Source organism: Colletotrichum paranaense, assembly GCF_030867605.1.
Source record: "Colletotrichum paranaense strain IMI 384185 chromosome Unknown Scaffold_22.1, whole genome shotgun sequence".
Lineage (NCBI taxonomy): Eukaryota > Fungi > Ascomycota > Sordariomycetes > Glomerellales > Glomerellaceae > Colletotrichum > Colletotrichum paranaense.
The window spans coordinates 179,595-194,662 of record NW_026848980.1 but is presented as its reverse complement, the minus strand read 5'-3'; the positions used below and the strand labels follow the sequence as shown (position 1 = coordinate 194,662).

The 15,068-nt window shown below is 41.6% G+C and overlaps 3 protein-coding genes across 3 annotated transcripts; all 3 read right to left on the bottom strand.

The window, feature by feature from the left end:
- Positions 1-7,911: 7,911 nt before the first annotated feature.
- On the bottom strand, positions 7,912-8,291 carry CPAR01_15970 (uncharacterized protein; the record flags this gene model as incomplete). The annotated part of the gene is made up of 2 exons (XM_060500215.1): positions 7,912-8,043; positions 8,112-8,291. 2 exons carry the CDS (start codon positions 8,289-8,291, stop codon positions 7,912-7,914), a joined length of 312 nt encoding a protein of 103 aa, XP_060341032.1.
- A 1,280-nt stretch (positions 8,292-9,571) lies between these two features.
- On the bottom strand, positions 9,572-11,093 carry CPAR01_15969 (uncharacterized protein; the record flags this gene model as incomplete). Its single annotated transcript, XM_060500214.1, has 2 exons — positions 9,572-10,957; positions 11,049-11,093. The coding sequence occupies 2 exons, from the start codon at positions 11,091-11,093 to the stop codon at positions 9,572-9,574; spliced, it is 1,431 nt and encodes a 476-aa protein (XP_060341031.1).
- Positions 11,094-13,438: 2,345 nt separating this feature from the next.
- Positions 13,439-14,986, bottom strand: CPAR01_15968 (uncharacterized protein; the record flags this gene model as incomplete). The annotated part of the gene is made up of 3 exons (XM_060500213.1): positions 13,439-13,849; positions 14,259-14,308; positions 14,779-14,986. The coding sequence occupies 3 exons, from the start codon at positions 14,984-14,986 to the stop codon at positions 13,439-13,441; spliced, it is 669 nt and encodes a 222-aa protein (XP_060341030.1).
- Between the last annotated feature and the right edge of the window lie 82 nt (positions 14,987-15,068).

Below are 15,068 nucleotides of genomic sequence, written 5' to 3'. Positions count from 1 at the left end.
ATCTCAAGTTGCTAAGTACTAACGAATTCCAGTCTTCAGATGACCGATCAACTTCCCATCATGGAAATCAAGTAGAATCTCACTGTGGGGGAGAGAGTGAGTTACTACTTACATCCGATTCTACCTTTACTCTGCTGACCTGAGGAATCCTGGAAAGACTGGGAGACTCGCCTCCGCCGGTGCCGACTTGAGTATCTTGGAGGAGGCGCAGAAGACCGTGACCCCCGAGAAAGCCGAGCAGGTCGCCGACGATCTCAGCACGGAGGAGCAAAAGGAGAAGGTATTTAAGGGTATCCATTGTATAGCAGCTGCCGATACCTCTTCGTTTGTCTTTAAGACCTTGGTCCAGCGCTTATACCCAAATAAACAAATCAAATATAAAGTTTATATTTAATTATTTAGCTAATTTCCCGCGCTATATTTAATTATTTAACTTATTTAATAAATAATTAATTAATTTAATTAATTTCTTAATTAAGAATTAAATAAAGCTATTATAAAAGTTCTTATAATACTAACTTATAAACTTTACTTTAATTAGCTTTTTTAATTAAAAAATTAATTTTTTATTTTTATAATACTATTATAAAGCTAGTTCTTAAAATATTAGACCTTTTTTAATATAGAGGATTTTATTATTAATAATTATTATAAAATTAAAGTTAATTTTATAAAGCTAAATATCCTCTCGTAGTTTATTATTATTATAAAGATCGTAAAAATATTAAGTATAAGCTTACTTAACGTTAAATAAGTTAACTAATAATTAATTTATTATTAAATTAGGTTAAGGACTAGCTAAGAAATAATTTATAAATAATATTAATTAAGCTTAAATGCGTAGTTAATTACTATTTTTATTATTTAAAATATTAATTATTATTAGTATTATAAGTTTTTTATAATACTTTTTAAAATCGTAAGGGTAATAAAAGTAGTTTATAACTATTATAATAAAAGAGAAGGATTTAAATAATAAAGAAAAAAAAGACTTATTATCTCGTTTATATATTATTTTTATTAATAATTATAAAATCTTTTTTTTATATTAAATAATTAGTAACTCTACTCGGGCATATTTTTTTTTTAATTATTTTAATCTTTATTTAGAATAAAAAATTATTATTATAATATAGAGTAGAGAGTTATTTAACTTAATATATTACTTATTAAGGACTTACTAAGTATTAATAACTAATAATTAAAAATATTTTTATAAGTTAAAATTATTATTAAAAAGTAGCTCTACCCGCTTCCTAAATATATATTTAAATTAAATATAATAAGGGATATTATTTAAAATTAGAGGTTAAAAAAGAGGTTAAAATATAAATTAATAACGAGCTAATTACTAACGAAGTAATATTATTTATATTAATTATAATTATAATATTATAATTTAAAAAGCCGTAAAATCTATTTTTTTTTAAAAAGTTTATTATATAACTTCTTTTATTTTTTAAAATAATTAATAAAATACTTAAAACTTATTATTATTTTTTATAAATAGCTATAATTATCTTTTTTATCCTAGCCTTAGTATTTTATTATTTAAAAATAAAGTAGCTTAAGTACTATTTTTAGCTTAGTTAGTAATTATTAATTATTATTATTAAAAACGTCCTTAATAAGGATTTATTATTTTAAATTTTTATAAGCTCGACTAGTTATTAAAAAAGTATAAATCTACTTTTTTTTTTATAAAAAGCGCTATATTATAAAGTATATTGAATTTTATTTTATATTATTATTAAGCGTTAGTATAAGCTTTTGCGACAATTCCTCGAAGAGAGTAAATATATTATTCTTGTTAATTTTATTATTAACTTTAAAGAAGGCCTTATGTAGTAGTTTTTTTCTGGCTTTATAAGCGTAAAAGATCGACTTTAACGGGATTATATTTTTAAAAGAAATTATATAATATAGTATACTTTTTAATTATATAATATGCATAATATACCCTAAGTACGCGCTTAACGTAATATAATAATTTTAATACGAAAACCGCTATATAATTCGGGATAAGTAAGCTACCCTATTACTTATTAATAATAGGCTAAGTAATATACTTATATAGCGGCGCTAGCTAAAAAGGTCGATAGTAGAGGTCGGCTATAAAGGTCAGAAGTAGCCCTTAACCACAGAGGTTCTAAACTTTAATAGCAACGTAGAGGTTTTTAAAAAAAGGGCTAAAAGGGCTAATATCTAGCTACTTAGAGCTTATAAAAATTCTTTCTATCCTTATTACTTCTAATATTACCTAAAGCTCTATTTAAACTAAATAAATTTACTAAATAAACTTATTAAACGAACCTATTAATATATAAACTATTACTTTACTAAAAATGCCCCTCGATAGGTCCCCCCCTCTAGGGCTCGATAAATTAGGCCCCCTCGACGCCCTAGCTATCGTAGCTAACGTAAGTACGCCTAAAGAGTAGCATAGTACTTTTTAATAATATAGAATTTAGCTAAGTAATAGTATAAACGTCGTAAATAGCCGGGCTAATACGGATATTAAGATCTAGTATATTAACGCTAGCTTAGAAATTATGCTTTATAGAGCTAGAAATTCCTTTAATACGGGTTATATTATAAACGTAAGGGAATATATAAGGGGCCCCCTAACCCTTAATAAAAAGGAGTATATAATACGGGATCTAGCCGCCCACGCGGGCTAGTACTAAGAGGTCTTATATGCGTTAGAGTAAGTATAGCTCGCTCTCTAAATAGTTAGAACTTAGAGGACTATAACAAAAAGTCGGGAGCTATTTTGATTAGTACTTAGGTATAGAGCGTAATATACCTAGTTTTCCCTAATACGTAATATATAGTACGGCCCCGGCGGATTGCTTTATCAGGGGGAAAGAAGGCCTTATATTATTAAAATAATAAGTAAATAAATTTAATAACGTTCCGAAGCTTATTAATAGGGCCCTTTATATACTAAAAATTAAGATCTTTTTAAAATTACTTAGTATTAATTAATATATTTAATTCTTATTTAAATACTTTTTTATTATTACTAAATAAAAAGGCCCTACTAACGAGGTTAAGAATATAATTATAATACCTAATTTTCTAATTAAAAATATTTTCCTAAGTATAGGTATAAAATAATATAAGATATAAGTAACTTAAGTAAGTATTATTATTTAAAGTATTATTATAAATAACTACTCCGATTTAGTTACTTAATTCTTAGTTATTTATTACTAATTTTATAATCTAAATAATATTAGCCCTATTATAAATATTATATTATTATTATAAAATAATAAGCTATTATATTTATTACTTAGTATAGTTTAAAAAGTAAATAAAAACGGTAATAATAGTATTCTACGTTAGTAAGGTTTATAAATTAAATAATAAGTAGACTTTTATTATTAACCTCCGGATTTTTACCCTAATTATATATTTTTTTTTAATAAAAATCTTACTTAGCTCTTTTTTTATATTTTTATATAATAATAAGAGTTCGTTAGTAATATTATAATTTAACTAATAAAAGAAGGCTTAGAAATAAAGATTTTAAAAAGTTATAAATAGGCTATTATTATTAATAATATACTTAATTATTAATTCCTTAATTCTCATTACTTAGCCTTTTATAATAATATTAAAAATAAATTTCCGTTTTTTTAATATAGAGTTATACTCTAAGGATTTTAATAAATATAATAACTCGCTAAAGCTTAAATTTATTACTTAGTATTTTAATTTTAAGTAAGTCGTCGCTAAGCTCATAATTATTATTTTAAAATAAATAATAATATTTATTTTATTATAATAATAATAAAACTAAAAAACTTCGTTTTAACTATTTTTATTATAAATTTTTTAAGCAAAGACCCTTTTTAAAAAATTTATAACTTCTTTAGCCTTATACCTTTTTATAATATTAAATTATTATTAATAAAAGTCTTCTTTTTTTTTAAATTATTTTTAAAAAAGTAAAGAGGTTATTATAATTATTAAAGTTAGTTAATAATATAAAATTAGCGTTAATTAAGGTTTATAGTTATAAAATAATTTAAAATAGTTATTACGTACTAAAAATCGTATAATTTATTACTAATTAATTAATTATAATATAATAAATTAATTAATATATAATTTAATTAATTTTAATAATAATTATAGTAGTTATAAAAGGTTAAAAATAGTAATACGTAACTTTATTAGTTTTATAAATATTAAAAAAAGGGGGTACTATAGGTTTTTTAGATTTTCAAATATAGTAAGATACTAAATCTAGCGCTCTATACTATTTAGGCTTTTTTTTTATAATAATTATTAGTAATTTATTTAGTTAAGTAGTATAATACCGAACTTATAATTATAAATAAGGAGTCGTAAGTTCGAATTTTATTATAAATATTTATATTCTTAATTATAAATTTTTAAGGGTATAGTTAAGAATATTAATTTTTAATTAACCCGGCCCCGGATTTTCTTTTTTTTTAAATAATTTTATATTTAATTAAATACGTTAAATATAGGGCTTTACGATATTTAATTATTTAACTTCTAAAAATTCCTATATTTAACTATTTATTTAACTTATTTATTTAATTAATTTAAATAGGTATGTGCGCTACCTTAGTCGACATATACCTGATGTCTTACAAGCTTAATAAGGACTAGAAAAAGGCGATTGAAAGTCTAGTTAGCGAGGTTAAGGAGTTGCGTGGGCAGTTAGAGAGGCAGCGCATCAGGGTATAGCGCGCGGAGCGATTGGTCACCCGAACTAAAATCAGGGAGGATTCTTATGGGTACTAGAGGTCACTATTCTCTCTACCTTGGGGTACATGTACTTTTCAAGTGAAGAGTTGAAGTCATGATTCACCTCGGTACGTACCTGTGGTAATTGACACAATGCCCCATCCCGGGATCCAAGGCTAGTTCGACTCGTATCATGCAACAAACGTACTTCCAAAACATTCCCCGAAATCGAAATCGAAAACTTCTTTGAGTGCTGACATCTGAGTGACAAGTCTACAATCCCTGTCCTTAGGTACGCCGGCACCTTACTGTAACGCAAGTTTAGGTCCCCGGACCATAGTCCCGGACCCGGCATTTTCACATCTGAGTTGCCTCGCTTGATTACCAGTCGTTCGTTCCTCGCGAGTTTTAGCTACGCCATGGCTGCTCCTGCGGCGGCGTTCCTCGCAAGTACCGATCTGTCGTCCAGCTTCCCTCTCTGACCACAGTTGCGCCTGGGTCACGATCATGAGGCTTGCTCCTTACGCTTTACCAAAATTTCAAAGGTGCCTTTATCGTTGTTACCAACTATCATCCGGCGGTCAAATATCTTAGATACGCAGGAGTCACCAAGAAAACAAAACACCAGGTTGGAAGATAGCCGACGACCCACCTGATAACCAACGAAGATAGCGTCAACGAATAGGGCGAGAAGCAAACAACCCACAAAAGTCAGCGCCGCCGCTTGATTTTGCTTCGTGAAACCAAGTAATGCCAAGACCTGTCTTTGGGAAATTCTCCATGGATCATAGACCTTTGAGCATCGTTTACCACATATACTGATCTGAGAGAGGCGAATAAGAAGCTTCCACCATATCCTGGCAAGGTGGTGTACAGGCTTAGCACCGCTCCTCGTTGATGCTCAAGACTATGTTCAGATTTCTCCACCCGACTTTCCGGCTTTCTGTCCGCCATCAAAGTAGTAGCTACTAGCCCAAGGGAATATGCTTTCCCATGAAGTGCTCAAAATGCTATATCTCGAGTGCTGGCCTTTGAGCTCGATGTTGTTTTCTATCTGCTCGTCGACTTGTCAACCTTTTGGCACAGTATTCCCCTTGCGCTCAAATCCCCTGAGACAACATCTTCAGAGCCCTTCTATCCAGCCTTTTCTAGAAAAGGTTTTGACCGTTCTCAACTAGAGAGTCTACAGTCTTGTCGTTGTCCTTCAACTTCCAAAAACCTAATCGGCCATCCATCTCCAAAGCTAACGTTCCACGTCTCTACCATAGTGGCGTCGAAACCTCTGGGCATGGAATAGCCGTAAGTAGTCTTCATTGGCTCGCACACCTTCCATCAGTTCGTGCAACCTCGACCGAAAATCTTACAGTCAGCTGGGTTTGACTTACGAGTGCCACCCGAGAAAGTATCATCAAGGCGCGCCAGGAATACCGCGTACGTGCAGACGCTGCTTTGACATTGAAGTGTCTCACAGGTGTATTAGACCTTGACTAATGATCACAAAGTCATCTATCCACACGATGAAACCGCCACATCTAGCCGACATAGGGTACCTATCCTTGAAGCCGAGAGGAAGTGCGCAGTCTAAGAGAAAATATCCTTGGAGCAAACATGGCCTGAACTAACAAAACCCACCAAGTTTGATGTTTTCAACTTGCTGCGATCATTTGGCTGGAATTAATCAATTGTTGAAAGCTACAAAGAGTGGCGTCATCCACATGAAGCGATCATCGCGAGTAACACATAGTTGAGCTAGAAAAGTGTGGAGGTGATCACGGATATCGTCGGTCATTTCACATTGAGGAATACTGTGGGCGCACATTGCCACTGCTGTGGCGCTCAATCCCTTCCTATGTTTAGCATTATCCACATGTTCGAGCTCGTGCGGCAGCTGGACCACGACTTTCACAACGAGCTACAAGAGACTCGCGCGTTGCTTAAGACCGAGGTGACCGGCGCTGAGTTTATGAACCAGGAAGATAGTGATTAAGGGAATGGCCATTGCCTTGTTGTTCCTCGCTGATGCGGCTTTCAGGTCTTGCATACTGGTTGACTCTAGGCACCTCAGACGAAGTACACATTTGGTTTTGCAGTCGGATTAGGAATGATGATTGATGAGTGAGCATCATTATCGATAGCACCACAACCGAGGAATGTATTCTATTGTTCCTTATTGAGCCAGTAACACCAATCAGTCCTACCACCGCAAATCTTGTTCGACCTCATACCTCGCAACGCCTCGTAACTTGGTGCAATTAGAACCTGCAGTGGAACCTCATATCACGTTTAAGAAGGGAGTTCAGGAGGCGGGGACAGCCCGGACTACCTAGCAGTCTCGGATGTGGCAGCTCCACAGCCGCCGAACCATGTGGGCACTGGTCGTTCCTTCCCGGCCGAAATTCAACTTCACCTGCTCCTGCCCACCTACCATGTCCATCTCTCTAGCTGGGTATTTGCCTGGATATCTCTCATTGTGTGATCCCGTCACCTGATTCGATACGTACTTGGTCCAGAAAATTCAGTGAGTCTCGAAATTGTATTTTCTCGAGCCCAGAGCCAATAATGCCCTCTTTTCGCCCCACCCACCGCGATCACTTTGTTGATGCCCCAGCGTCAGTTGAACTGCCCTTTTGATATTCCATTCAGAAAAAACAGCATCAAGTCAGCAGAATGGTTGGCCACATGGCCTTGTACGTGTGATTTCACAAAGCAGCCTTTGTGCCTGTTTCCTCATATCCCTTCAAATATCTCCCTGCTGCAAACACCACAGATAAGCCTCGACGCAATGTTCCACATCAGAATGGCCACCGCCTTTGAAGCTCCTCAACCACCTCTCAGACGCATTCTGTCATTGTCCAAAGGAACACAGTCAAGGCCGTCAGGGTCCACCGGCTGAGTAGCTTGATGCAGACCGCTGACGCACCAATTCAGACTCATCATCACTTTGAGCAGGTCCAACTCGAATCCCGTCACACCCTCTTTGAGATGTAAGTCTTGCATAAGTGACAACTTAAAAGAAATCTAGGTTTTGTTAGTAAAAATACTTGTGGGCTGTTATGGAGGTGCTCGAACTAGGTCTGAAATCTGCACCCCTTGCTGAGCAGCCTGCCTATTGTTGGCGTTAACGGCATCTCTCATGCGACCGAGTAGTTGTTCAGCTTCATCTTCCACCTTCTTAAAGGTTTCTTATTCCTGATAGCTCGTGGTCGACTTGGTTTCGATGGCTGAGCGGACGCCCTCGAGCCTTTCGGAGATCGTACTGAACTGAGATTGAATGGCAAAAGTCACCTGCATGCGGTCCCAGATCTTTTTCATCTCCTGCGGCGATAACAGTCAGCTTTCCAAGGTTCCTGACCTGAGATGTGTGCTGCGAGGGCCAACTATACCGCTTCTCCTCCCATGATGACCGTCATCTTTCTGCCATTCTCGTCGGTGGCCACTTGTTTCTTGGGCTTGTCCTGTTTGCCGCCCTGATTACCCAACTGCTCAGTGGTCTCTTGGTGGATCTTTCTGGCCTTCGTCCTCTTTCTCTGCTTCTTCCTAGATACGTTCTTCTTTTTGGCCATTGTGAGGGGATTTGGTTGGTCGATATGGGGGCAGATTCGTGTGGTTGGTGAAGGCTACTATCTGTATGGAGAGTACTGGGGATGAAAATTGGCCTGTGTTGAAGATAAAGTCGAGGGTACCGTTTGACAGTATTTGGACAGGTTGGGAAGGCGGAGGGTAAAGAGGGTAAGCTAAAGTGTTGGTTCAGAAAGGTTGCGGGTGGAGGCAGATTCTGTGCAAACGGCCACGCGCCCACGTCGCGCGACGTGTCGTGCCTGCCAGGCACCAACCACAACGTTTGAGTCTTCAAACTCAGATGGGAAGCGACTGAAGGAGACCGTCGAGTTGACCAATTCTGAACGTGGCTCAGAGAGGTATTGTACACGTATCAGTTGGTAATGTAATTCTTGGCAAGCTGGAGGACTTTCTCATGTGGAAGCTACAAATCTCACTTATCTTCGCTCACCAGAACAAGCGCACCACGCCAAATGCCAAACAGCTAGGCAACTTCTACACGAGAAACGTTGACTACCTGGATGATTCCAGTAGGCTGCTGATACCTTAGTTGGGTTATACGCTGGACAACCTTTGGTTAAGGACGTGCCCCTGCTTCCCACCACACTTGCGCCAATCTGGTGTCGGACCCCGGTCCGGCCCGCTGGAAGTGTCTTCCGGTGGTCCCCATTGGCCTGCAAGCCCGCTGCACTGCCTCCTCACCATCTCCCTCTGCCAACCACATTCGTCCGGTGACATTCCCAGACCTGTGGCGTTTTTGACCGTTGATTGCGGCTTAAAAGTACTTTGACAACGCGCCTTTCCAAATAGTACATACCGAAGAGCATTGCCTTTGGCTTCGTCTTTATGGATAGTAATCTTGCTTACGCCCAAATAGAGTGGATGTGTAAGATGGAGGCACCACCTCGGAAGTGCCGTAGACTCTTTGTAGACAAGCAAGACAACATGAACTCAGGTGCCCTCGGTTTGGAACTGGGCCGGGCTCCAACGAAGCACCCTTAATGAGGGCTTTCGTCGGTCGATGAAGTTTGGTAGGAAAGTTGATCTTGTTGCATTTTCTCATCACATTTAGGATATTAGACACGCAGCCGGGAATGCTAGGCTGACTGTAACCTTGGAATTGCCGTCTCTGATTACCCTATCCTTGAATCCCAATACTGAAGCTGGTGATCCACCAGATAGCCCAATCCTTCACCTTCTTAATCCCAAAGACTAAAGACTTTGGTCTTGAAAGCACATCTAGACTTTGCCAAGAGTGCATGACCGACCGTAAGCTAGGGGGATCTCACATATGGTACACATAAGTTGTGTTCGGGTGGGTACGCGTCTCAAAGGCCTCAAGCTCCTCCTGGATAACATCACGGGCCAGACCCTCCATGTTCTCTCCAAAGTCCTCCTCGATCTCGGCCTTCACATCCTTGTGCAGATCGGTCTTCATATCGTCCTTGACCTTGGTAACCTCGGCAGCAACGGTAACGGGGACCAACGCCTCGATCTGAGAAAGCATCCACTGAGAGTCATCGCCGGTCTTCTTCTTGATGGCATCATCCATCTGCTTGGAAAGCTGGTTCTTGAAGTAGAAGTCGAGAGCGTCCTGCAAGTTGGCCACGACACACTCTTGAATGATGGGAACAGCACCTCGGATGGCAGGGAGCATGTGCTCCTCAGTCTTGGCCGCAAGAGTGGTGCCGATGGCTCGCTGGGCGTCGTGCACAATCTTGAAGACATCGTTCTTGACCTCTCCCTTCATGGTGCCTTTGAGCTGGTCCAGGGCATCTTGCGTGAGAGCGACCTTGACTCTGTTGAAGACCTCTTCTTTGATCTCATTCTTCAGCTCATTGTTGACTTCGCTCTGGATCTCCTTAAGCTCGGCAATGACACTGCCCTTCACGTCTTCCATGATGTCGTACTTTAGCTGGCTAACCATCTCAAGTCTCATCTCGCGCTTGACGTCCTGCTTGACCTTGAACGTGATGTCGCGCTTGAGGATACGCTTGAGCTCCTCTCTGAGCTCATAGTAGAGGCGGCCCTTGATGTCGCCGGTGAGCTCCTGAGCGAGCTCCTGGATGAGACGCTCTTCGATTGAGCGCTTGAATTCTCTGTCAACTCTTGCCTGAAGCTCCTTCTTGAGCTCGTTCTTGAGTTCATGCATGATGTGAGCCATGAAAGCAGCGGTGTTGTCGCTGGGGAGCACCTGATCAAAGACAGGCGTCTCCTTTGACGGGCTGACGGAACGATGGAACAAGGGAGAGTTGCGATTGACAGAGGTGTCCCCAAGGGAAGAGATGTCGGACAGAATTGAACGCTCAGACTTGATGCCCTTCGAGCCAGACAAGGCGTCCTTGGACGCTCTATGGATATGTCCCCAGCAGCAATCGTCGACGGTGTCCTTGGTAGGGCTGACGTTATTGGTGCCCTCGATATTGTTGGTATATTCAGTCGTCATAGCGCTGCCGGTGCAGCCAGAAGCGGCGGGGCGGTGAACGTGGTGCTCGTTTGCCATGAGCTCAATCGGCTCACGATTCAAGGCCTGGATGATGTGCTTCTTGTTGTCGGCCTCCATGTTAATGTGCTGCTGCTTCTCATTCTCAAAGGCTTCCTGAGCCGCAGCAATCTTTTTGTTGGTTTCGTCGAGACTAGCATTCAAGGCGGCTCTCTCCATCATGAGCTCCTACAGATCCATGGTCAGTATTGTAATCATCGGCGCTCATCAATCACATCGTAGATTCATCACTGTCAAAAAAACCAGCGTGAGAACTCACCTCGATGAGGTCGATAGATTTGACCGTCTCAGGAATGAGATGCATCTTGGCGAACTGGTACACCTGCAGTGATCAGCAAAATGAATCAAAATTAGTGCGCAAAGAAATTCCTACTTTTGGTACGCGTTATCTTGTGATACTTGTTGAACTTTTGTTTTGGGGGATGCTTGAATGTGAAGATCGCAAGGTAAAATGTATTACTGTGCGAAGTGCGAGCGGAAGCGTGTGTATGAGAGGGGAAGAGTGAGGCAATGTGCGGGTGAGAGAAAATAGAGGATGCGGCTGGTAGAACGCGAGATTGTTTTGATAGCGCATTGGGGGGCCGTCTCATAGATTCCTGAGTGGGAAGGCGCGATTGAGGGAGGAGCTAGGCTTGGAGGTTGAGGCAGGTGCCAGCCATCAAACCCAGACTCACCTCACCTTCACCGTTATCCTCACCTTGGCCTTAGGTGAGAAGCATTCCATGCACTCCGGCTTACAGACAAGATGCCTGGGGTATTTCTCTCTGTCTAGCTACCGGACGAAGAAAGGAAATTGTCAACTGCCATTAATGGAAGACAGAACGGGGCGGCTTCTTATCGAGCTCTCAACAGCATTAATCCGGGTTGTAGCAAAGTCTCTGTACGCCGTGTTGCCTGTATGAACCACCCACTTGATGAGAAAGATTCACCGAACTCAACCTTGGCCGGATATAAATACAAATGACGAATGGCGTGTCATCCTAATGGTCCCATAGACCCTTTCCTCGTCCGGGAAGCCATGAAACTTTTGCTGTTCCTCATCGCCTTGAGCCCTCAACCAACATCTTATATCTTCAAGCATGCTGCCTACTGTTGTATCTCTCATTCAGATCGGGTATGAAGACCTTTCCGCTCCCCCCCTGGTGTCGAGTCTTATTTCGTCTTGGGTCATCCTTGTTGCGGTCCAAAGATTCCTTCATCCAGCTTCTGGCCTTACATCTGAAATTTTTCGAACAACTACCTCTGTCTGTCTCGGAGAGACGATTCCCCGGTCCCGTTGTTGAGTAATGGTAGTTTGCGGGTGTCGGAGTGATTTGCAATCGGTACATGGAAGTGAGATCTCGCTTCCGAAGTTGGGCTCATTCATAGAACCACCCGTATAATCTGCCTTGAAGCCGCTTCTGATGTGTTATCTTTATTCGGCTGAATCTTGTTTCCCTTTCTTGGCATACAATTTCCGCAGTAATCCATCTTCGGGATCCTCGGGATCCTCGGGGTCTTCATACTTGCGCTGTCGCTTGAGTCCAGTTGCGACTTATATTTGCTTTTAAAAGCAGAGATAGTGTCTGTAGTGAAGGCAATATTCTCTTGCGCCTCCTTTGTTCACAATCACCCTCATGAGTCTCACGTATCATTTGTCGCCCACGGTCAGTATTAGAGATCTCAGCTTGCAGCCGGCGGTGGTCGCCATTTTGAGCACGATTCCTGCCGTCAATGAGCTCCCCTAAGTTAGAATCTTTTGACATCTATCTTGCAAGCTCCGTTTTATTCAAGCAAGCTTTTTAGAGTGCCTATAAGACCAGAACCACAGCCATAATGCGAAAGGATTTCTGCAATGGTCCTCCTCATAACAGCGAGAAATTTGACGGACAGGGGTGGTTTGTAGGGGGCCACCTGCACATTGAACGTCACATCGACAGTGGTTTGAGCCCTTATTTACCTCCCGTGAGTCCCGTCCTTGCTTCACAAATGACAGTCCCGATCATTAGGAGCCTGGACCGTTTTGGCCGCCGAGAATAACTCCAGCGCTTCGAGTCAATGAGTTTTGGACTCTCCCGCGCGCGCAGTTTCGCTGACGTGAACTTAAAGTTTAGGGCTTTATTCATGCTCGGATTGAAAGCGCTCTTTTGACGTCTCATAATTAGCGAGAACGAGGACGCAACCAAAGGAGAGACTTGGCTTGAGTAGTCATCCTGGCAGATTGCCCCCTATAGAAAACAGAGTGCCCTAACCGGGCCCACCAACTTACTTGCTGGTCCGGGTACTTGAACCATTTGAATTGAAGGACCTGACTCAGCGGGAAGGAGAAGCTTAAGAGCGCGGTCAGGGCGTCTCTGACTTAGGTTGCTGCCAAGAACATGGGGGCTGAACTTATGTAGGGGGGGAGGTCCAACCGTCCAAAGAGCCTGGACCTGATTAGCATCGGAAAGGGACGAAACACTTAATCAAAAACCAACAGTGAGGGCCAACTTTTACTCCTGAATTACACTCATTCTGACGGAAACAGCTCGGTGGCCTTCCCATGTGCTCACCCTGTCGCCATGCTTTCCCATCCTCGACGCTAATATGAACATAGCCGCAGAGTTTTGCGTCGCCCGAGCCCGACATTGCACGTATCGGAGTGCTCTCTATAGGCGCAGAGGATTCTAATCAGGGCGTACGCGCAGATGAACTCCCCGAAACACCAGTGTTGATCCCGTTGTCGTGTTCGTACTCTTCAATCCACACAATGACTCGTGCGAGAACAGACTCAACGCCCCTGAGCAATGTTGAATAACCCGTCCCAAGCTCATCAACCGCTTCGATTGTTGGAGCTTGAGATTCCCCTTCGCGCCGTAGTCGAGTGAAGTTAAGCACCTGTAAGACCCGGTTGTACAAGGTCATGAGTTCTTCCTTCTTCTTCAGGAGCAACTGGTAGTCTTCCGCAGTCTTGGGTTGTTCCTCAACTTCGCGAGTGTCCAGATGTTCAAGCGCGACTGACACAATTTTTGTCACGGCCGCGATGTCTTGTGCGTTCATGCCCTCAGATGTGGGGGTGCTCGTTGGCGGGTTATCGTTGCCCTGATGGTACGTCAACGGTTTTGCTGGCCTTTTTGGCAACCAACTTGCCCTGGGCCGATTGGAAGGAGACGTACGTCGACTGAGCCGGCCATCATCAAATGTTTGGTGTTCGACTATTTGTACGACATGAGTGCATGAGCTTGCTTGGTTCGCGAAGCGCGAAGCGGGAAGCCGAGGATTCAATGTGTCTGATCGGTTGCAGTCGGATTATTGTGAGATTAAGGCAGCGTTAGAGATGTTGGAAGTAGGAAGATGGGGACCTGTGGGAAGATAAGGTAAGCGACTTTGTCAACAGATAGGGAGAGTGAGATCAACGACCAGGTAGGTAACAACCGTGGGAAATCCGAAGCGCTCAGCAAGGAAAGTGCTCTTTGACGCCCTTTTCTTATGTTGGAACCATGTTACTGACCCATGCTCTTTCCGCTGGGCAGATTCTACCAACTCCAAGACATGTCAAATCTGCAAAAGGGCAGAGTCTTTCATTCAAAGTACAACGGCGGTAAGGCTGAAGTACTCCTCAGGCCTGAGCATGAATGAAGGAAGGCAATTCTGTCAGGGATCTGACTCAGCTGTCACCAGGTTGACCCAGGTTGCCTCCCGCCAGACCAACTGCTTAATTACAAGCCATGTCCCATACTAGTGTCACATATAGCATCGTCCTGTGGTTCTGTTGGTATTTCATCGCATTTATCCTCGCGGGTTCATCTCGAGCCACGCGTGCTAAAACTCAGTCACCTCCTATCGTCGATTCGTTGCTGGGCTCTTCCGGCCAAGTGTCCCATTCAGAACTCCGGTCCGCCACAGCCAGAACGCGAGGCCAAAGAGATTCACTCAGAGCATGCTCAACAACAAATTGACGCGCGTCATATTCTCGATCAGGGCAATTTGAACACGGTCGAAAGCGGCCTGGAGTGTCTCTCCCATATTACCGCCCCGGATGACTTCCATCTCAATCTTGAGTACTGCCTTTCGCTGGGCCTTGTAAACCGCTAGTCTTCTCGTGTACTTGACGCGCTTGCGGCGACGCCATCTCTTAGTAAGGTAGGCATCAATGTCGAGGTCGATCATACAGTCTCGGACCTCGTCATGAGCTGCGACGAGAGCCTGAAAGCACGAGACGATTAGCATGGCAGTCATGATCAATTGGGGGCCTTCAAGAGCGAACGTTGCTTACGTCGAGGAAGAGCTGCAATTGCCAGAGGACTACGGGGCTCTGGTT